This window comes from Mercenaria mercenaria, chromosome 7 (genome assembly GCF_021730395.1).
Source record: "Mercenaria mercenaria strain notata chromosome 7, MADL_Memer_1, whole genome shotgun sequence".
NCBI lineage: Eukaryota > Metazoa > Mollusca > Bivalvia > Venerida > Veneridae > Mercenaria > Mercenaria mercenaria.
This window is the reverse complement of record NC_069367.1, coordinates 49,417,226-49,441,121: the sequence shown is the minus strand read 5'-3', so window position 1 is coordinate 49,441,121 and position 23,896 is coordinate 49,417,226. Positions and strand designations below refer to the sequence as shown.

At 37.1% G+C, this 23,896-nt stretch overlaps 2 protein-coding genes across 2 annotated transcripts in view; one reads left to right on the top strand and one right to left on the bottom strand.

Annotated features, from left to right (window-relative positions):
* Window positions 1–397: 397 nt before the first annotated feature.
* Window positions 398–23,896, bottom strand: part of LOC123554189 (replication factor C subunit 4-like) — a 52,622-nt gene continuing 29,123 nt past the window's right edge. The window contains exons 5-11 of the mRNA XM_045344157.2: window positions 21,495–21,611; window positions 20,345–20,414; window positions 12,426–12,620; window positions 8,628–8,753; window positions 7,734–7,814; window positions 6,975–7,091; window positions 398–6,404 (exon numbers count right to left, since the gene is read on the bottom strand). Coding sequence (XP_045200092.1) covers window positions 6,306–6,404; window positions 6,975–7,091; window positions 7,734–7,814; window positions 8,628–8,753; window positions 12,426–12,620; window positions 20,345–20,414; window positions 21,495–21,611 — 805 coding nt within the window. The 3' untranslated portion in view covers window positions 398–6,305. The remainder of the gene's footprint in view (window positions 6,405–6,974; window positions 7,092–7,733; window positions 7,815–8,627; window positions 8,754–12,425; window positions 12,621–20,344; window positions 20,415–21,494; window positions 21,612–23,896) is intronic.
* Window positions 21,627–23,438, top strand: LOC123554190 (tigger transposable element-derived protein 6-like). The gene has a single exon (XM_045344158.2). The coding sequence runs from the start codon at window positions 22,188–22,190 to the stop codon at window positions 22,794–22,796; it is 609 nt and encodes a 202-aa protein (XP_045200093.2). The 5' UTR covers window positions 21,627–22,187; the 3' UTR covers window positions 22,797–23,438.

The following is a 23,896-nucleotide window of genomic DNA, read 5'->3' as shown; positions in this document are numbered from 1 at the left end:
TGAATTACCAGAGGTGGAGGACGAATGATGTCAGACACAATGTCTTTTATCAAATCGTCACGGAGAACCTACGCCCTGCCCGAGGATCGAATTCGCGACCCCGCGATCTGTAGACCTACATTCTCCCTACTGAGATAAGCGGGCGGTGCTGTACATGTTTGAAAACAGGAAGTATTATGTTAAATATGTCATTGTACTTCCTCGTCAGGTAGGATGATTTTAGAAGTTTATGACCCTCGATTTGCTGCACGTGACTGTGTACTTGACATATTTGGTATGGACGTATCAAATTATAAGCACCCCTAACCGGGTGACACCCACAGCCTTTTTTGTCTGCAGTGTAGTAAGGTGTTAAAACATTTAATGGCACTAACTGTATATAAAACATAACAAAAGAAATTTATACGACAATGTTTTAATTCGATCAAAAAATGACAATGAAATACATATTGATAATAAATAACCACCAACTGCAGAAATAGTTCTGCAACTTCTGTCATCTCTATCTTGCTGTCAAACCCTTTATACAATGTTTGACACTTCTGACCTAAAATCTTTGCAAGTACAATTCTCAGTCCTGCTTCATTTTTAATACAAGAAGCAAGTAGCAATTTCTTAAATACTTTTTTTTTTTGCACACAAACTAGAAGTGGTCTTCCTTACATTCAGCAGAAATCACACATATTACAGTTGATTTTGTATTTTAAGCAGCTGCACAATAATAATTCAGTCAAAATCAATAAATGCTTGTCAACTTTTTTCTCAAAAATTTCCTTTCTTAAACATCATAAAAATCTGCATTTAATACCTTGTTCGCTCAAACTCAGATAATGCAAGTACAGCCCTTTTTCTCTCCCTCAGGTCCTGGCAAAATCCTTGTAAAATGTATATTGTTTGATGGCTCTAACCTGGTAACTCAAATATATTTTGCTGGTCCCATTGAGTTCCAGCAAATATAGTTTGGCTGTATTATTACAATTGAAAACAAGAGGACCATGATGGTCCTGAATTGCTAACCTATCTCCACATGACCCAGTGTTCAACTGAGTATGACATCGTTATTTCTATTATTTGACAAAGTGACCTAGTTTTTGAGCACATGTGACCTAGATATCATCAAGATAAAAAATTCTGACCAATTTTCATGAAGATCCATTGAAAAACATGGCCTCTAGAGAGGTCACAAGGTTTTTCTATTATTTGACCTAATGACCTAGTTTTTGAAGGCACGTGACCCACTTTTAAACTTGACCTAGATATCATCAAGGTGAACATTCTCACCAATTTTCATGAAGATCTCGTGAAAAATATGGCCTCTAGAGAGGTCAAAAGGTTTTTCTATTTTTCGACCTACTGACCTAGTTTTTGACCGCACATGACCCAGTTACGAACCTGACCTAGATATCATCAAGCTGAACATTCTCACCAATTTTCATGAAGATCTCATGAAAAATATGGCCTCTAGAGAGGTCACAAGGTTTTTCTATTTTTAGATCTACTGACCTAGTTTTTAACCCCACGTGACCCAGTTTAGAACTTGACCTAGATATCATCAAGATGAACATTCTCACCAATTTTCATGAAGATCCATTGAGAAATATGGCCTCTAGAGAGGTCACAAGGTTTTTCTATTTTTAGACCTAATGACCTAGTTTTTGACCCTACGTGACCGAGTTTCGAAATTGACCTAGATATCATCAAGATAAACATTCTGACCAATATTCATGAAGATCTCATGAAAAATATGGCCTCTAGAGAGGTCACAAGGTTTTCCTATTTTTAGACCTACTGACCTAGTTTTTGACCGCACATGACCCAGTTTCGAACTCGGCCTACATATCATCAAGGTGAACATTCTGACCAATTTTCATGAAGATCCATTGAGAAATATGGCCACTAGAGAGGTCACAAGGTTTTTCTATTTTTAGATCTACTGACTTAGTTTTTGACCCCACATGACCCAGTTTCGAACTTGACCTAGATATCATCAAGGTGAACATTCTGACCAACATTCATGAAGATCTCATGAAAAATATGGCCTCTAGAGAGGTCACAAGGTTTTTCTATTTTTAGATCTACTGACCTAGTTTTTAACCCCACGTGACCCAGTTTCGAACTTGACCTAGATATCATCAAGATGAACATTCTCACCAATTTTCATGAAGATCCATTGAGAAATATGGCCTCTAGAGAGGTCACAAGGTTTTTCTATTTTTAGACCTAATGACCTAGTTTTTGACCCTACGTGACCCAGTTTCGAACTTGACCTAAATATCATCAAGATAAACATTCTGACCAACATTCATGAAGATCTCATGAAAAATATGGCCTCTAGAGAGGTCACAAGGTTTTTCTATTTTTAGACCTACTGACCTAGTTTTTGACCCCACGTGACCCAGTTTCGACCTTGACCTAGATATCATCAAGGTGAACATTCTGACCAATTTTCATGAAGATCTTGTGAAATATATGGCCTCTAGAGAGGTCACAAGGTTTTTCTATTTTTAGACCTACTGACCTAGTTTTTGATGGCACGTGACCCAGTTTCGAACTTGACCTAGATATCATCAAGATGAACATTCTGACCAACTTTCATAAAGATCCCATGAAAAATGTGACCTCTAGAGTGGTCACAAGCAAAAGTTTACGGACGCACTGACGCACGGACGGACGACGGACACCGCGCGATCACAAAAGCTCACCTTGTCACTTTGTGACAGGTGAGCTAAAAAGAGGACCATGATGGTCCTGAATCGCTCACCTCTTCCCACATGACCCAGTTTTGAGTATGACGTCATTTTTTCAATTATTTGACATTGTGACCTAGTTTTTGAGCTCATGTGACCCAGTTTTGAACTTGACCTAGATATTATCAAGATAAAAATTCTGACCAATTTTCATGAAGATCCATTGAAAAATATGGTCTCTAGAGAGGTCACAAGGTTTTTCTATTATTTGATCTATTGACCTAGTTTTCGAAGGTACGTGACCCTGTTTTGAACTTTACCTAGATATCATCAAGGTGAACATTCTCACTAATTTTCATGAAGATCTCATGAAAAATATGGCCTCTAGAGAGGTCACAGGGTTTTACTATTTTTATACCTACTGGCCTAGTTTTGACCGCACGTGACCCAGTTTCGAAACTGAACTAGATATCATCAAGGTGAACATTCAGATCAATTTTCATGAAGATCCATTGAAAAATATGGCCTCTAGAAAGGTCAAAAGATTTTAATAATTTTAGACCTACTGACCTAGTTTTTGACCGCACATGACCCTGTTTCAAACTTGACCTAGATATCATCAAGATGAACATTCAGACCAATTTTCATACAGATCCCATGAAAAATATGGCCTTTAGATAGGTCACAAGGTTTTTCTATTATTTGACCTACTGACCTAGTTCTTGATGGCACGTGACTTACTTTCGAACTTGACCTAGATATCATCAAGATGAACATTCAGACCAACTTTCATACAGATCCCATGAAAAATATGGCCTCTAGAGAGGTCAAAAGGTTTTTCTATTATTTGACCTACTGACCTAGTTTTTGACGGCACGTGACCCACTTTCGAACTTGACCTAGATATCATCAAGGTGAACATTCTGACTAACTTTCATAAGATCTCATGAAATATATGGCCTCTAGAGAGGTCACAAGGTTTTTCTATTTTTAGACCTACTGACCTAGTTTTTGACTGCACTTGACCCAGTTTCGAACGTGACCTAGATATCATCAAGATGAACATTCAGACCAATTTTCATATAGATCCCATGAAAAAAATGGCCTTTAGAGATGGTCACAAGGTTTTTCTATTATTTGACCTATTGACCTAGTTTTTGACGGCACGTGACCCAGTTTCAAACCTGACCTAGATATCATCAAGGTGAACGTTCTGACCCATTTTCATGAAGATCTTGTGAAAAATATGGCCTCTAGAGAGGTCACAAGGTTTTTCTATTTTTAGACCTACTGACCTAGTTTTTTATGGCACGTGACCCAGTTTCGAACTTGATCTAGAAATCATTAAGATGAACATTCTGACCAATTTTCATGAAGATCTCATGAAATATATGGCCTCTAGAGAGGTCACAAGGTTTTTCTATTTTTAGACCTACTGACCTAGTTTTTGACCGAACGTGACCCAGTTTCGAACTTGACCTAGATATCATTAAGATGAACATTCAGACCAATTTTCATATCGATCCCATGAAAAATATGGCCTTTAGAGAGGTCACAAGGTTTTTCTATTATTTGACCTATTGACCTAGTTTTTGAAGGCACGTGACCCAGTTTCAAACTTGACCTAGATATCATCAAGGTGAACGTTCTGACCAATTTTCATGAAGATCTTGTGAAAAATATGGCCTCTAGAGAGGTCACAAGGTTTTTCTATTTTTAGACCTACTGACCTAGTTTTTGACCCCACATGACCCAGTTTCAGATTTGACCTAGAAATCATTAAGATGAACATTCTGACCAATTTTCATGAAGATCTTGTGAAATATATGGCCTCTAGAGAGGTCACAAGGTTTTTCTATTTTTAGACCTACTGACCTAGTTTTTGATGGCACGTGACCCAGTTTCGAACTTGACCTAGATATCATCAAGATGAACATTCTGACCAACTTTCATAAAGATCCCATGAAAAATGTGACCTCTAGAAGGGTCACAAGCAAAAGTTTACGGACGGACGGACGCCGGACACCGTGCGATCACAAAAGCTCACCTTGTCACTTTGTGACAGGTGAGCTAACAAGGTCTTCCTTTATGAAAGCTACCATGACTTTTGACCAATGCTCATCTGAAGCCAGAAGGTACAAACTGCCACAAAATGCATCACTGATTCTCATTTCAATAAACAAAACTTAAGCTTGTTTTTAAGTTTTCACACAAGTGTTTTTACATGAAATGTACCAGTAGTTCAAACTGCATTTGTGTGGTCTAGCTCAATATAAATGTTGTGGTGGTAGGGTTATCTTGACCTTTTCCAGTTTTGCTGGTGGGGGATTAAAATCAGGTTTACAATTGTTGTGTCATTTTTCTCCAGGAACAACCCTCATAGCAGCCAAAATAACTAAAATTCATCATTTGTTATGTATTCCTTTAAGAACTTATACCTGCCGGAAAACCAGTCTAGTACTGTTGAATTGAAATATTATTCAAATACGGCAAATAGTGTATTCTGAAACATGTCAACCAATCCTTGTTTTCTAGAGTGCAGATAAAAACTTTATAAGGCCTGTCTTAAATTTCTTTGAGGAACTTCCCTGAAGGTAGAGTTATGGCAAACCGTATAAATTATTTAAGGAATATTTTTTGCTTTAGATATTTAAGGAACAAAAAGACATAGTGTTGGTATCCCATTTCAAATATTTATGATACTAGATTTTTTGGGTTTTTTTAAAATAAAATTTTGTTATTATTCGTCCCCGCACCACACCTATTTCTTTTTATTTCAATACAATTTCTAGATTTATATTATGAACTTGAAAAAATATAACAATATATCAACAATTTGAATTCAATATAATTTCTAGTTTTACATGTGCACTCGATAAATCATGTTATATAAACAATCTGAACCAAAAGGCAAGTTTAAAGCTGTGTCTAGTTTCTTAATTCTTTTACTTCCAGCCAAGATAGGCAAGTGGTGGTAAGAACAGTTTTTCAAACTTGCATTTCTGCTAAAATGTTGTTGTTAATGCAAATATTTAACAAACAAAATACAAAGTCTTCTTTTATATCATTCCTTTGGCAAAGTATGTTCATCAAATCTATACTTAAATGCTAACATAACTCTATATTGGTTGGGCTAAGGATAGGAAAAATAAATTTCAAAAACACTACCAGTGAAAATATAATTGGTATTAAGTGTTAACTGAACATAAATTAGAGAAAATAATCGGATGTTAGTTTAAAACAAATCTAATACTTGACCAAAATCTGATGAACCACTTTTTAAGTTTAATCTAACATTCAATGCATAAACATTTTCAGAAAACATTGCATGTATTCATCAAAGCTTTGAATACAACTCGAGCTGACATATATATACCAGCTCCCAAAATGTTGAGTAATTTGCTACAGCTTCACCACATTACAATCTCAGTTATTCAAATTTCATGGCAAATTTCTATAATCTTAATACCAGACTTCTCAATGCAATCATTAATTTTCCGACACACCTTTCCCTTACAGAAACCATCACTTTAAAGTACAGTCCCTTGATAATTTTCCATTCACTTGCATGAAGACATGGCATTGGTACATTCTGTCACATTGTTTTAAAGTTTCAAATCATTTGTCTGGTGAGCAGAACTGCTTCATTATAACAGAACACAAGGCCATCAGCTGTAGAAACTCATCTGCGCCATCCATCAAACATTTGTCCACAATCTGAAATTCATCATACGTAAATGTTATTCAAAACAACAACAAAAAAACACACACAAAAAAAACAAACACTGGGTTTTAAGTCGTCCACACAATTTTTGCCATATGGTGACTTTCAACGGTGAAGGAAGATAAAGGTGCCACTTCAGACATAAGGGGTCACCTAGGTAGAACTCCTACCTTCAACAAGCTAGCTGGAAACATTTCACACTCGTGCACAGCTGCAAGAGGCAAGTATCTTTAATTCTTCATCCAAACTCATTTAACTGTACAAATTATGCTTGGTATTTACTGGGTTTTCAGTCACACAGCCACAGTTTAGATCATACAGTATATTTCCAATTTTTTATGGTGGAAAAAGATACAGGCACCCAATTCTTGGCATTATTTCAAGCAAACTTATGCATCTAGGTTCAGTAACCACATAGCTGGCTTCCTGTCATGATGACAAGTTCTAAATACGTTACTTGTATCTTTCACAAGGCTAATTACACAGTATAATCTCAGGGGGAAAGCTTCAAAAATAATGGAAAACTGACATTAGCTTAGATCTATGTTCTATAAATAACTCACAGCAAGTTTTTCCATGACAACTGACTTCTGTTTATCTCCAAGCTCGTCTAACTGAACCACTTTATCATGTAACTGTAGAATCAGCTGGGATGCTGGGTGGCCCTCGTTCATTAAATCCTGAAATTTAAGTGTTACAAAACTTACAGATACAATGCAAAAATATGTTGAAGAAATAAGATTCCCTAATTCTGGCATATCTTTTCTTGCTGGAGTGATGGTAAACAGCTAGAACACGTAACTGTTCAATAGTGGATTAAGAGATGATTGGAAAAACCTAAGTGTTCAACTTCTATTTCTTTATTTGTTTCTTCCTTTTCAACAGCTATTCAACTGCTCAAAGCAGCCAGTTTTCAACCTTAAGTGTTCCTGAATTCTATACAAGTACTGAGTTACTTGCCTATATAAATCAAAAGAAATATTTCAACATGATAGATATATTCAAAGATATGGGCAAAGTAATACACACCTCTCCCAAGTCTTTAAAGGAGATTTGGTCAGTGTTGCAGCCAGAACATTTCTGGACTGAAATGAAATTTTCAAGGAAAACAGTCCTGGGTTTCTAAACAAACTACAGCCAGACTTGCTTGAGCTACCATGTCTATTAGGAGACCACTTGCATTAGGAAACTACAAGTTAAGTTTCTTCTTTTGCATATAAAGAAATAATGTTGCATTTGTGTAAAGTCTTAAACTTACAAGACAAACTTGTACCCTTCCCTTAGTCTGTAAATACAAGATTTACCGTATATTTAGAACTTACCTGTACACAGTTTTGAAGCTTTTCATAGGAATTGGACTGGCAGACGGTCAGAAGGTTGTCTATGACATCATCATGTATTACCTGTAATTATTATCATTGTTGTTTCAATAAAACTGGCAAAATTAGATCTTAAACAACAGTGGAATGTGCCCAGATACATCAGAAATCTGTTTGTTGTACAAAGACCATATTTCAGTAATGTTATGGCAGTCAATGAACATTATCAATATTCCAGTATTCTACACAAGTACATAAAATGTACTTCCTTGTTCTCCATAAATATTAACTGACAACATCCTTACACAAACCAGAGGTGTGGGACAAAGAATTTAGACAGTATGTATAAGTTTGCTCAGAAGTTACCATCATTAATCCATATAAGCAACTCCTTCAGTAGACTGTAAGTAACTTTTAGCAGGAGGATATTGCAAGATACAGAAGACACTGCAATTTAAGAAGCTTCCCAGATTCTTTAGCATGCCATATTAAAGCACCCATAAAAGAAACTCTTGTCCAACCATCAGTCATTTTTAGTAGGAGCTGGGCACTAAACTCACAGATCCTGGCTTTGTAGTCAGGCAGTATTACCACTGCGTTTGTTCTTCTAACAATTAATCACAGAAAATAAATGTTGCACCTTTGGATCAATCTGCTGTCATGTCAACTGTTTAAAGTTGTGATCTACCTACTGACATTACAGGGCAAGCATAAAATAAACAAACAAGGTGCTTGCTGAAATGTAAGTTTCTTGGTTTAGAAATATTGAAAATTTTCAGACAGCTACTGTAAGCCAAACTAGAGAGACAAGTCTTCCTAGTTAGTACTTGATCACTACATACACTGACACTGGGACAGTTACATTTAGACTTCTACTGAAATACAACTATCTCTTACCCCTGCAATTTCGTATATATCTGTTTGTGTGATGGTGTCCCCTGCCTTTAACCTGGAAGCACTCTGCAGAAATGTAATTGCTTTACGTAGATCACCCTCTGATGTGTCCAACAACCCTTTCAAAGCCTGGAATAAGAATATCCTATTTCACAATGTACCAGTTTAAATATAGTATGGTATTCCATTCAAACCTGTTCATTTTGCAGAATTATACATATGATTTTTGACATCAATTGAATTGGCGAGGACAGAGACTGGTTTACTTCAGAATTTTAAGTATATTTGTTTTGTTTAATGAATATAAGATACAATCCTCAAGATTGTTTGTAAAGGTCAATAATGTAGAGACTCTTCTACTTAAGTTTTCTTCTTAATTTACAACTAGTCTGAAGAGAATAAAAGTCGAATGGCTGAAACATCGAGTATAATGCTCCAAAAAAAACCCCCACAAAATACCTAAATTTTGAATAAACAAGACTGTGGCCTATCTGAGGTAACAGGGTTTTAAATTTTCATTCTTCATTGTTGGCTTGACATCTGACCTCCTGTCCCAAAAATGATACAGATAGAGATCATCTACTGACCACAGGCAATCAATCTTTCAAGATTGACAATCACAGGCTAAAGCATTCTTCAGTTATTGATCACAAACTGATTTCAATCTGCAGATCACTGTAACTTCAACATTTGATCTACTGACCCCTTAAAACACAGAGATCATCTAATAACTACAATAATCTTATGAAATTTGGCAACTGTTGGCCAAAGTATTTTCCATTTAAATGAAATTAAACCATTTTCAGTCTCAATGTCACTGTAACCTTGATAAAATGATCCAGGAAGTGGCATCTACTGACATCATCTACTGACTATAGGCAATCATCCTATTTAATTTTACCTCTGTTGGCAAAAGCCTTCACTTTCTCATTCTCTACTTGGAAATCAAATGGTCTACCTACACAAGGACCAACCAAAATTAGCAATCAAATATACATCCTCTTCTTCAAAGAGGGTACTGGTTGGCGACCCAGATTCGGACAATTTTACAACCTTTTCAGCTGTCATATTTTCATTTTTAATGCAAATGAAATGTTACCTGAATCAAGTTCAGTTCTTCAGTGTCAGAAAACGCGAATTTGTTTGAACCTAAAAATAAACTGAACACATCACCGAAGCCCGAAAGAGGGTATGTAAATTTAACGTTTTTAGCGTGTTGCAGGACCCAGAAATCGGACAGTAGGAAAAAAGCTTATTATCGTCATTTCTGTCTTGCAGAAACACTTTTAGGGCAGTTAATGATAAAAAGCTTAAAACTGTGCGAGTTTTCTCCCTTTGATTGATTTTTTTGACGTGACCCTGCTTATTAAATCCATCTTTTCCATTCTTTTAAATAACAAGAAATAAATAATAGCCATTATCTTCTGGAAAATTTTATTTAAGCCTGGCACTATCTACCCATTTTGATCATTTTAAAACACGCAATTTTCTCGTCTGCATTTAGCAGATTGTAGATGAGTACCCCTTGAATAATGTTGGGGCCTCTAAACAAGTATGCACATGCGCACTGAAAGCACATGCAACTTCCCCCAGCGATAGCTGTCACAACATTTCGTGAATAAATGTAAATATTCTGATTTTGTAAGTTTTACTAACCGATTTGCAATTGTTGCAGTGGATGTTGCACATAAAAGCTAGGGTCTGTGTACTTGTCAACAAATTATCAACAAGAGCTCGTCGAACACGAAATGCCCCCCTTGATGCATTTAGTTATTGCACAAGGAACAGAAATTATAATGCTCATTGTAAACAAAAGTTCTACCATTCTGGTTTAATCTGACCTTGACCTTTAACCTATTAACCTAGCAAGAGATTACCAAGTGATCTTGGGGCCATTCACTGAGCCATTTTTGAATGTTCCAAATTTCAAGACTAGCTCAAGGTCAAAATCAAGGTCAAATTTCATTTCGGTACAAAATAATGTGTATGTGGTCCAAATTTGAAAGCTGTGGCTTGAGAAATGTGAAAGTAGGTCACTAGATCAATATCAAGGTCAAAGTTCATTTCGGTAGACAGAAGTATGCATGTGCTTCAAATTTGGAGGCTGCAGCTTGAGAAATGTGAAAGTAGGTAGTAGGTAAAAATCAATGTCAAATTTCAATTCAGAACACAAAAATATGCATGCGCTTCAAATCTGAAGTCTGTACAATCAGAAATGTGAAAGTAGGTCACTAGGTCAATCTCAAGATCAAAGTTTATTTCGGTACACAAAACTATGCATGTGGTTCAAAATTTGAAGCCTGTACCTTCAAAAATGTGAAAGTATATTTGAAGGCTGTAGCTTGAGAAATGTGAAAGTAGGTCACTAGGTCAAAATCAAGGTCAAATTTCATTTCGGTAGACAGAAGTATGCATGTGGTCCAAATTTGAAGCCTGTACCTTCAAAAATGTGAAAGTAGGTCACCAGGTCAATGTCAAGGTCAAAATTTTTTTCGGTGCACAAAACTATGCATGTGGTCCAAATTTGAAGGCTGTAGCTACAGAAATGTGAAAGTAGGTCACTAGGTCAAAATCAAGGTCAACTCATGTCAAGGTTCATCTTGCCACTCAAAACCATACATGTGGTCAAAATTTAAATGTTGTAGGTATTGACAAGAAGATTTTAAAAGCTTTTCCCTATATAAGTCTATATGAACCAGGGGTCATTAGGGGATCTGGCCGGTTCAACAAAGGAACTGAGATCTTATGGCAACGCAAGTTTTGTGCAAGTTTGATTAAATTCAAATCATAAATGAAGCTGCTATTGTGCAGGCAAGGGCAAAATAGCTAATTCTGGTCCTTTCAGGGGCCATAACTCTGGAACCCATAATAGAATCTGGCCAGTTCAAGAAAGGAACCAAGATCTTATAGTGATACAAGTTGTGTGCCAGTTTGGTAAAAATCAAATCATAAATAAAGCTGCTATTGTGCAGACAAGGTCAAAATAGCTGATTTTGGCCCTTTCAGGGGCCATAACTCTGGAACCCATTATGGGATCTGGCCAGTTCAAGAAAGGAACCGAGATCTTATGGTGATACAAGTTGTGTGCAAGTTTGGTAAAAATAAAATCATAAATGAAACCACTATCGTGCAGACAAGAAATTGTTGACGGACGGACGGACGCACAGACACACGACGGACGAAGGGTGATCACAAAAGCTCACCTTGTCACTATGTGACAGGTGAGCTTAAAAAAAACCTGAAATGTGACACCTAATAAAAAAAAAAAAATTCCTACCGACCCCCCTTTTCTTCAGCATATTACAGGAAACAAACATATTTTTTTAGGCCTGACCTTTGATCTGCTGACCCTTACAGCAGGGCTCATTTACTGATCACAGGCAATCATCCTGTAAAATCTGACAGGGTAGGCCAAAATGTTCTCTTGTTTGTTTGTTTTGATTTTAGCACATTTTCAACAGTATTTCAATTACTTTAGAGAAGGCAGTTAACCTAAAGTTGTTCTTGTATTCTGTACCAGTACCAGCCTGATCTCTGTAAGATACTGCCATCTTCCATTGGTAGAGGACAAATAATTTTAGACACAATGTCTTTTATCAATCACCATGGAGAACATATGCCTCACTCAGGGATCAAACTCATCTCCTCGTGTTCTGTAGATCTGAGCTCTCCAAACTGAGCCAAGTGGGCAGATAAAGTGTTCTCTAAATACTGATCATCTGCCAAATGGTGCAGAGGAGTACCATCTAATGAATAAACCCTTTCTTTCTTAAAAACAGTATGGAGAAAAATAACTCTCACCTCATCTTCACACTCAATCTTTTCTTCATCACAGATATGTCTCAGTCTTTTTACCAACACTTCTTCTGCTAGAGGTTTGAATCTGAACTTGGCACAACGAGAAGCTATTGGTTCAATAATCCTGCTAACATAGTTACAGATCAAACAAAATCTCGTGGTCTTTGACTGCTTCTCCATGGTTCTTCTCAAGGCAGCCTATAATATGTTGATATACAAAGTTTAATATCTACAGACTGAGAGGTAATGTTAAACTAGAGTTGACACAGGAGTGACGAATTATATCCCAAAATATGGCCTTGTCAAAGAAGTAACCCAATATCAAAGTCGAACCTCAAAATCAACAGGGGTCATCTGCTGGTCATGATCAACCTCCCTACTACCTAAGTTTCATGATCCTAGGCCCAAGTGTTCTCAAGTTCTCGTCCGGAAACCATTTAGCTGCTGCTGGTCATTGTGACTTGACCCTTGACCTACTGACCTCAAAGTCAAACTTAACTCTGTCAAAATTCATGGGGATTGTTTCTCCTGGTGTAGACTTAGATAGTGAATAAGTTGGAAAGGGGCAAAACTCTGTCAAAATTCAAACCAGAGTTATGGGGATTGTTTCTCCTGGTGTAGATTTTGATAGGAAATAAATTTTTGAAGTTTCAAGATAAAAGCTTTGACAGTAACAGAGGTATTTGACTTTATCAAAAACTTGAACCAACAGTGACAGGGATGAGTGCAATAGCTCTACTTTTTCTTGGAAAAGTCAAGCTAAAAAGGGAAATGATTCAGCTGTCTGGAACCAAACAGCTCAAGTTATCTTTTTTTGGTTAGGGGGTACACTCTGAAAGAACATGTCTTTGAATATACTGGCATTTACAAAGTGTTCTGCATCACTACAATCAGCATGTTACCTTGTGACAGATCTTGAATTCAACTGAACTCAATTTTATCTGTACATGGTGAAAACTAACATTCTAACATGACCCAATTTGTTTTCTACTGAACAAAGATGAATTTGAATTTTAGTTGACTTGAGCATCTTATTTCAAACTGATAAAAGGTGTGAATGTTTTCAATTCTCTTACAAATCAAATAAGCCCAATCATGCTTTCAAGTTTGAAGATACTGCAGTCTGGTCAAGTGGTTCTTTAGTTATTGAATGGAAACTGTTTTAAGGTTCAGACCCCCATGACATTGACCTTTGACTCCTAAAACAATAGGGATCTTCTATTCATTAAGCCTAATCATGCTATAAAGCCTGAAGGTTCCAGGTGAACAAATGTTGTTTTCAATGTTCAGGTCCTTGTGACCTTGACTTTTGACCTACTGACCCAAAAAACAACATATCATTAACTGCATATGCTGAATCATGTTTTCAAGTTTGAAGGTTCCAGGTCAAATGGTAAAGTTATTAGGCAGAAAAACTTTCAAGTTTCAGGCCCCCGTGACTATGACCTTTGACCTACTTATCCCAAACATAGTAGTGGTCAAATACCTCATTAGCCCAATCATGCTAAAAGTTTTGAAGGTTCTTGGTCATGTGGTTCTCAAGTTAATCGGCAGAAACTGTTTTAAAGGTTTCCGTCCCTGTGACCTTGACCTTTGACTTACAACTTACTTAATAAGCCCAATCATGCAAGGCTCTAGATCAAGCAGATCTAAAAATTTTGGGCAGAAATAGTTTTCAGGGTTCAGGCCCCTGTGTCGGCCTTTAACCTACTGACCCCAAGAAACTGTAGGGGTCATCAACCTCATAAGCCAAATTATGCTACCAAGTTTGAAGATTCTTGGTCAAGTGGTTCTCAAATTATAGTTATTAGGAGAAAATTCGTTTAAAGTTTCAGGCTCCTGTGACCTTGACCTTTGATCAACTGACACCAAAAGCCACTGGGTTCATCTACTTAAGGTTGAGAATTAGGCCTTGAGAAACAAAGCTCAAACAACATCAAATCATAGAAAGAAAGAGTTGTTTGACATGAAAATTGAACTGCATGTAAAACATGTACACTGGGACCCCGTTATAATGCTGTCGTCGGGGTCCAAGGTTCGAGACCCGCGGATCTAGCGGGGTTAATTTATAACGCGGGTTGATCGTATCAGCGGTATATGCAATACCCCACCCACCGGTAATGTATTAGACGTATTTTGGACGTATATAAGAATCGTATAAACGGGACATTAATTTACCTTAAATGCTACTGAAAAATACATTAAAAGAATTATAACGCTGTGTCATCTTCTCACTTTGTCGTGATTCTAAAAGAAAATCGGAACTGTGTATCCCGGAAGTAAACATTTATAACGCTGTGTGAGGAGTGCGCGGTCGTGAGAATTACATATGCAATGCAAATTGCAATGGGGGTTTATGTATTCTAAAAGAGAAAAAACGCGGACAGTCTTAAAAAATTTAATTTTGAATACATGAAGAAAATTCAGTGCGTCGAATCTTCGTTAATTCCGATGAACTGAGTGTGATGATTACGAAAAATGGCTGCATTTTATTACAAAACTGGGCCTGTTGTTTGATTTTTTATTCACTCAAGTGATCAAGTCATCCGCTTAATTGGAGCATATTTAAACGGTTTGATAGTTGACTGACCAATGTTACACGCTTTTTATGCAAACAATCTAATTTTGACACAGTACTGATTGCCTAATTGTCACATGTCTACATGTATTCAAACTTCAACAAAGGCGATAGCAAACAAGTAAGCTAGCAGATAATTATTGATTTTTGTCATAGTTGTCATGGCAAAGGTATTAAAGTACAAAGTATACAGCTTTAACGCTGGTTATGATTAAATTAAATAACATCCGCGGACTGTCTTTTTTTTTTTTACCCCCGAAAATTCCGGAGCCAACGGCCTACCGAGTTATAACGAATACCGCGGTATATCGAGTAGTGTTATAACGGGTTTCGAGTGTATATTACTTTACCAAACAAGTGTCAGTATACTGATATAAACATTGAGAGGCTAAACACCTTTAAAAACTCACCATTTTCAAAGAACAGTTACACATGTTCGTTTTGATGCATTTGCAATAGCGTGCGAGTGGTGAAATTTCGCATATACAAGGTGGAACACAGTTTTCAGCAATTGTTTACCTTTATTTCTTTACAAATGGTATTCATTTTCGAAGGGAGACAAGTTTTTCCGACTATTTTAAGTACAAATGGCATTCATTTTCATAGGGAGACAACTTTTTCCGATTATTTTAAGTAATCGTTGAGAAAAAGTTGTGTCCCTTGGAAAATTAATGCCATTTGAAAAGAAACTAGAAAATGCTTTTGTAAAAAAGCGCATGTCTCCCCCAATGCAAAGTCCTATAGGCAAGAAGTCAATAGGGGTCAGGAGCAAAAGTCAAAGATACACTGATGGTTGGTTGCAATATGGATCATCTACTTGGCATGTCCAATCATCCCGCTAAATTTCAACACTCTTGGCCTAGTGGTTCTCAAGTCACTGTTCAGGCTTCTGTGACCTTGACCTATGATCAAGTGATCTCAAAATAAATAGGGGTCTTCTACTCTGCAAGTCCAATCATCCTATTAACTTTCAACATTGTAGGTAAAGTGGTTCTCAAGTTATTTCCAAAAAATGATTTTACATGAACAGGCCACTGTGGCCTTGACCCAGGGTTCGATCTTAACGCAGTCCCGCGAACCCGAGGACACCTATTTCAGCGGAGGGCCTCCTGAACTTGGAAGCTGGCTGTCCCGTCGGGACAGTAAGTTTTCAGTTCAATATCTATAGCTAAAAAAACTTATCAAAAATACCAAAATGACAGAAAAACCTTGCTTTGAAACGATTTTCGAAGTCGACATCTGCAGGGGTGTAAAATTCCACTCGACCGCTCGCATTGGCGAGTTAAAGTCTGAGTAGGACGAGTGGACCTGTCCTCGCTGTATACTCGACCGATCGGGCGAGTGGTTTTTTTACGTCCTTACTTTACCAAAATTCAGAAATTACAACTCCAAAACGTCAACAAACTTTGAGATGGTTCAGTCGCTACCTGGATTGACTGGAATTTACCCGCGAATCGTAAAGATATCAAAACGTCATGCCGGTAATTTTCCATTCCACAAGCACGTGCGACCTATCGTATTAAATATCTAATTTACATCGACACGTACACAAAAACCGTGCATAGTGCATTCATTTTTTAACATTTTCACTTCAAGTTTTCAACACCTCTTGAGAAATAATACTATTTGAATTCTATAATGATTTTAATAAGATATCGACAGAAATGTAGGCAAAATTCTATAAAAAACGGTCGAATTTTCATATAATCATTTGTAAAAATTCAAACAGCGCGATCTTAGTTACTTATTTCTTTCTAAAAGTAAATAAATGATGAATACTCTGGGCATAAAATTCAGACTTTTGACCAGAAGGAACAAAAAACAGAATAAAAAAATCTTAAATAATGAAAAAGCGGCAGCAATTACAATACATGGAGTAAAACGATTTTTGGCAAACAGATGAGATTTCTGTTAGTGCGGCAGAATAGGTTACGTGACCTCGTGAACGTAAATAAAAATGCGATTTTAAAATAAAGCAATGTGATGTCATTGCGGTTTTTAATAAGTTTTAAATGAATCTTTGTACATGTATTTTTTGACCAACAATTTAAGTTTTTTTTTGTCAAACAATAATGTAAATTCCTTGAGGGCAAATAGGTCACAGAGGTAGAATATCCACTATAGTAACTATCGTTTGAGACATTTACCTTTTATACGGGATATAGCACATTCGCTTTTGATAACAAATTAAAGAAGAAACTTTTTATTGATTTCTATTTCTCAGCAATTTTAAGAACCGATGCGGTACGATCAGACAGTGATGTGTCACATGGCGCGAAAACATGACGTAATGCCATGACAATCTCGAGCAAAAATACCGCTTTGATCTCCACTTCAGATGTCAAGATACTGACACACTTCTTTTAGCTCTACTTTGAGGGGGTGTAAATTGATCATGAAAACAAGGTCAATTACTTAGTTTATCAACTGAATAATTACCGATAATCTTTAACGTTTTTTCCCATCTCTTTCAACACGGGTGGATGGACGATGATTATTGTGTCCAAATTTTTTAGACACTTTTCAAAATAAATATTTTTCGGGAAATAATACTATTGTACATAATACTCCTTTCATAAAAGTGACAGTATTAAAAGTGTCAGTTATTAGGGCGAGTGGCTGTTCACTAAGGGCGAGTAGATATTACTGGCTACTAGTCCTGCAGGGCGAGTGAAGTGAAATTTTTTTTTACACCCCTGTCATCTGTTCTAACCACAGTCCGGATGTTTACTCTCGAATACATACATGTACGTAGACTGGTTCCGCGTTATTTTCAAAGTTCATGGCTGAAGGACTACAAATGTTAATGTATCGATTCTTTATGTACAATAAATATAAATAAAAGAAAGATGTATTTGCTTTGGTTATATATGTTTATTGAATCTTTTTAAATAGTGTTAACAATCGATAAAATCACTGAAAATGGGAGGGATTCCTGAAATCAGGGAGGGACAGCTGAATTTGTAAGGAGGAATCCCGCCAGGATTGTTAGAAAAAAAGTAATCATCTAACCCTGTTGACCTTTAATAGACTGACCCCAAAATCAATAGGGGTCATCTACTCTGCATGTTCAATCATCCTATGAAGTTTCAACATTCTGGGTCAAGTGATTCTCAAGTTATTGATCGGAACTGGTTATCAATGTTCAGGCCCCTGTGACCTTGACCTTTAACAGAGTGACCCCAAAAACAATAGGGGTCATTTACTCTGCATGAACAATCATCATATGAAGTTTCAACATTCTGGGTCGAGAGGTTCTCAAGTTATTGATTAGAAATGGTTTTCCATGTTCAGGCCCCTGTGGCCTTGACCTTTAACAGAGTGACCCTAAAATCATTAGGGGTCATCTACTCTGTATGACCAATCATCCTATGAAATTTCATCATTCTGGGTCAAGTGGTTCTCAAGTTACTGACCGGAAATGGTTTTCAATGTTCAGGCCCCTGTGACCTTGACCTTTCACAGAGTGACCCCAAAATCGTTAGGGGTCATCTACTCTGCATGACCAATCATCCTATTAAGTTTCAACATTCTGGGTCAACTAGTGGTTCTCAAGTTACTGACCGGAAATGGTTTTCAATGTTCAGGCCCCTGTGACCTTGACCTTTCACAGAGTGACCCCAAAATCGTTAGGGGTCATCTACTCTGCATGACCAATCATCCTATTAAGTTTCAACATTCTGGGTCAACTAGTGGTTCTCAAGTTACTGACCGGAAATGGTTTTCAATGTTCAGGCCCCTGTGACCTTGACCTTTAATGGAGTGACCCCAAAATCTATAGGGGTCATCTACTTTGCATGTACAATCATCCTATGAAGTTAAACATTCTGGGTCAAGTGGTTCTCTAGTTATTGATCGGAAATGGTTTTCCATGTTCAGGCCCCTGTGACCTTGACCTTTGACAGAGTGACCCCAAAATCAATAGGGGTCATCTACTCTTCATGACCAATCATCCTATGAAGTTTCAACATTCTGGGTCAAGTGGTTCTCAAGTTACTGACCAGAAATGGTTTTCAATGTTCAGGCCCCTGTGACCTTGACCTTTAATGGAGTGACCCCAAAATCGATATGGGTCATCTACTCTGCATGTACAATCATCCTATGAAGTTTCAACATTCTGGGTCAAGTGGTTCTCTAGTTATTGATCAGAAATGGTTTTCCATGTTCAGGCCCCTGTGACCTTGAACTTTGACAGAGTGACCCCAAACTCAATAGGGGTCATCTACTCTTCATGACCAATCATCCTATGAAGTTTCAACATTCTGGGTCAAGTGGTTCTCAAGTTACTGACCGGAAATGGTTTTCAATGTTCGGGCCCCTGTGACCTTGACCTTTAATGGAGTGACCCCAAAATCGATAGGGGTCATCTACTTTGCATGTACAATCATCCTATGAAGTTTCAACATTCTGGGTCAAGTGGTTCTCTAGTTATTATTGATCGGAAATGGTTTTCCATGTTCAGGCCCCTGTGACCTTGACCTTTGATGGAGTGACCCCAAAATCAATAGGGGTCATCTACTCTTGATGACCAATCATCCTATGAAGTTTCAACATTCTGGGTCAAGTGGTTCTCTAGTTATTGATCGGAAATGGTTTTCAATGTTCGGGCCCCTGTGACCTTGACCTTTGACGGAGTGACCCCAAAAACAATAGGGGTCGTCTACTCCAGCAGCCCTACAACCCTATGAAGTTTTAAGGTTCTAGGTCAAATGGTTCTCCAGTTATTGCTCGGAAATGAAGTGTGATGTACGGACAGACGGACGGACGGACGGACAGGGCAAAAACAAAATGTCTCCTGGGGGAGACATAATAAAGATAAACAATTGCTGAAAACTGTGTTCCACCTTGTTATGCGAAATTTCACCACTCGCACGCTATTGCAAATGCATCAAAACGAACATGTGTAACAGTTCTTTGAAAATGATGATTTTTTAAAGACGTTTGACTGTCCGGAAGTGGGGCCCCTATAGGCAGTCATTTTCTGGAATTCAATGTATTATACTATATATAAGTATACTGAAACTTGTTTCGTAAAGTAATATACATGTTTTACATGCTATTCAATTTTCATGTCAAACAAATCTTTCTTTCTATGATTTGGTGTTGTTTGCTTTTTGTTTCTCAATACCTACTTCGTAACCTTAATCAGCCCAATCATGTTACCAAAGTTGACGGTTTTTGGTCGTGGTTCTCAAGTTATGTGAACAAACTTGTTTTTAAAGTTGAGAAATTATCTTAACATGTATTTATTACACACCCACATACGAGGTGTGGTCCCAGAGGTGAAGAACTGGCCATTACACAGGAGTCAACAAAAATTAATGCTAGAAATAGTGTCACCAACCTGAGCTGCTCCAGTCATTGAATCTGCCTCGTCAAGAATTACTATCTTAAATGGTGGACATGGCTTGCCACTGAAACAAATACGAAATAACTAAATTTGGTTCCATCAGGCAAAAGGTACATTAAAACAGTATTTAGATAAATTGTATTTTCATATTTTACACACATCTAGATCAGTCACTAACATTTGAATAAATACATCAATTGGCAAAAACACAGTCTGAAGAAATAAAGCATAATAAACATTATAAAGTTTGGAAATGTTTTCTCTCTAAATGTACAGACATTTTAGTTCAAGTGCAATATGTCTAACAAGTAAATATTATTAACATATTCCAATACATTAGTTAGTTGCAAATCTTTAATTTTAATGGTAATAATCAGGTTAATTATATACTTAATAATAAATGTTATCAATTTACAATAGAACCTGAAACGTCAATATTTTTCCATACTGATATTCAAAGACATGAATATGAGACATCAGTCTGATGTGTGTCATCACGTTTAAATTTCTTTAACGACAATATTTAAAAATTTTCTACTTTATTCATGCTAAAGAACATATTTATATCACTTATAATAATTGTTAATGTAGATGGGTATGTGATAAAACGAGGACTATATATGCATAAAGAAATATGCACTCATTCTTTCGATAAATGAGCCGTGCCATGGGAAAACCAACATAGTGGGTATGCGGCCAGCAAGGATCCAGACCAGCCTGCGCATCCGCGCAGTCTGGTCTGGATCCATGCAGTTCGCTAACAGTTTCTCCAATTCCAATAGGCTTTAAAAGCGAACAGCATGGAGCCTGACCAGACTGCGCGGATGCGCAGGCTGGTCTGGATCCATGCTGGTCGCACACCCACTGTGTTGGTTTTCCCATGGCACGGCTCAAATAATGGTAATGCTTTTACAGCTGTTCTTTATTTTTTTGCAGAACCTGTGCATATATTTCTCAATACAAATATTATATACTATAACTATTTTCTTTCTAGTATTGATATCTCAATTCCTTTATCAATATATGTCACTGATTTTGACTAGATCATCAATACAGCGGCATCCAGTTTATTGACGACAGCCCTACAGATTGTTACAGGTAATCTAAAAATGTGCAAGATGGTAAATCAACGGAAGTAACTTACTCTGGTCTAACACTGCTCGCACTTTGCTGAGAGAACGTCTTTACTTTCTCTCTTACGACATTAATCCCTCTTTCATCTGATGCATTCAGTTCTAACACTCTCGTCTTGAACATATCACTAAAATGTCAAAAGAACATGGCTATTAACACTATGAATGCTTATTCTATATGTATTCTTTGTAAGCAAAAAATCCAGTTTTAAAAATATATACAGTCGAGACTGCCTTAACGGCTCCCTTAATTAAGAGACTCCCTGTCATATGCGACTCTATTTTTTGCTCCAGACGCAATTCACTATAAATATAGTCTGAATTAAGCAACCCCCTGTCTTAGGCGACAAGCGACTGTGAAATCTGGCTCCCGTATCAATTGTTAAGACCGTTTTCAGCGACTTTGAGACGCTCCCTCGTACGTTTTACATGACAGAGTTGCCGTTCCTGATCTTGCGTGAAGTTATTGGCGGAGGCAAGAGCTTATTTGTTTACAAAAAATGGCCACTGAAAAAAGCAAAAAAAGAGTAGTCTCAATTTAGGAGCAGCGTGTTAGGGCGATAGAACTGTTAAAACCAGCTTACAAAATTGCTGAGGAATTCGGGGTCGGTAAGACACAAATTCAAAATATACGTAAAAGAAAGCTGGAGGTGTTATCTGACTTTGAAAACAATGTATCCGGTCAATCAAAAAGAAGACGATACATGACAGGAAATGAGGAAGTTAACACATTGACTTACGAATGGTTTAAAGATGCTGTAAATAAAAGAATTAATATCACAGGACCATTGATACAGGAACAAGCCCTACATTTTGCAGCCAAACAAGGAAATTCTTCATTCAAAGCCTCTAAAGGCTGGCTGGAAAGTTTTATTAAGAGACATAATATTTCGTTTGGGTCTATGAGTGGAGAGAGGGGGGATGTAAAACAGTCAACAATTACTGAATGGGCAGACAAATTACCAACATTATGTGCAGATTACAAACCAGAAAATATATTTAACATGGATGAAACGGGTTTGTTTTTTCGTGACAGTGGACGTAAGACATATCGATTAAAAGGTGATGATTGTGCCGGAGGGAAAAGATCAAAGGAGCGAATAACAGTTGCATTGTGTTCAAGCATGACCGGTGAGAAGGTTAAACCTCTTGCAATCGGTAAATCTCGTAGCCCGAGGTGTTTTGGTAGAATGGACGTGAAAAGTCTGCCTGTGGATTATTATTTCAATAAAAAAGCGTGGATGTACAGTTATATCTATGAAAAATTCTTAAAGTCACTCAACAGAACAAGAGCACCGCCTTGCGGGTGCTGACGCTCATCTGATTTTTTTTGTATAATAGAAATATTGTCCTACCCATGATTTTCTAAGTCTAAAAAGGGCCATCATTCTTGCAAAAAGCAGTATAGAGTTATGTTTCTTGATGTACAGTGTCCACTTATGATGGTGAAAAACTGTTGCAAGTTTTAAAGCAATAGCTTTGATAGTTTATGAGAAAAGTTGACTTAAACATAATATTCAACCAAGAAAATGATTTTTCTAAGTCCAAAAGGGGCAATAATTATTGCAAAAAGCAGGATGGAGTTATGTTGCTTGCTGTACAGGGTCAGCTTATGATGGTGAACAACAGTTGCAAGTTTTAAAGCAATAGCTTTGATGGTTTAAGAGAAAAAGTTGACCTAAACATAAAACTTAACCAAGAAATCTGATATTTTCTAAGTCCAAAAGGGGCCATCATTCTCGCAAAAAGCAGGATGGAGTTATGTTTCTTGCTGTACAGGGTCAGCTTATGATGGTGAACAAGTGTTGCAAGTTTCAAAGCAATAGCTTTGATAGTTTAGGATAAAAGTTGACCTAAACATAAAATTTAACCAAGAAAACTGATTTTCTAAGTCCAAAAGGGGCAATAATTCTTGCAAAAAGCAAGATGGAGTTATGTTTCTTGATGTACAGGGTCTGCTTATGATGGTGAACAAGTATTCCAAGTTTCAAAGCAATAGCTTTGATAGTGTAGGAGAAAAGTTGACCTAAACATAAAACTTAACCAAGAAATCTGATATTTTCTAAGTACAAAAGGGGCCATAAATCTTGCAAAATGCAAGATGGAGTTATGTTTCTTGCTATACAGGGTCAGCTTATGATGGTGAACAAGTATTCCAAGTTTCAAAGCAATAGCTTTGATAGTTTAGGAGAAAAGCTGACCTAAACATAAAACTTAACCAAGCAACGCCGACGCAGACGCCGACGCCGACGCCGACGCCGACGCCGACAACCGCTCAAGTGATGACAATAACTCATCATTTTTTTTCAAAAAATCAGATGAGCTAAAAATGAAGAGTCAAAACAGAAACATTTTACTGTTTGTCGATAATGCACCTTCACATCCCCAAGTCAAACTCAGCAATATTAAAGTA

Excerpts from the sequence above, each read along its gene's own strand:
- LOC123554190 (XM_045344158.2), top strand. The coding sequence starts at position 22,188 with ATGACAGGAAATGAGGAAGTTAACACATTGACTTACGAATGGTTTAAA.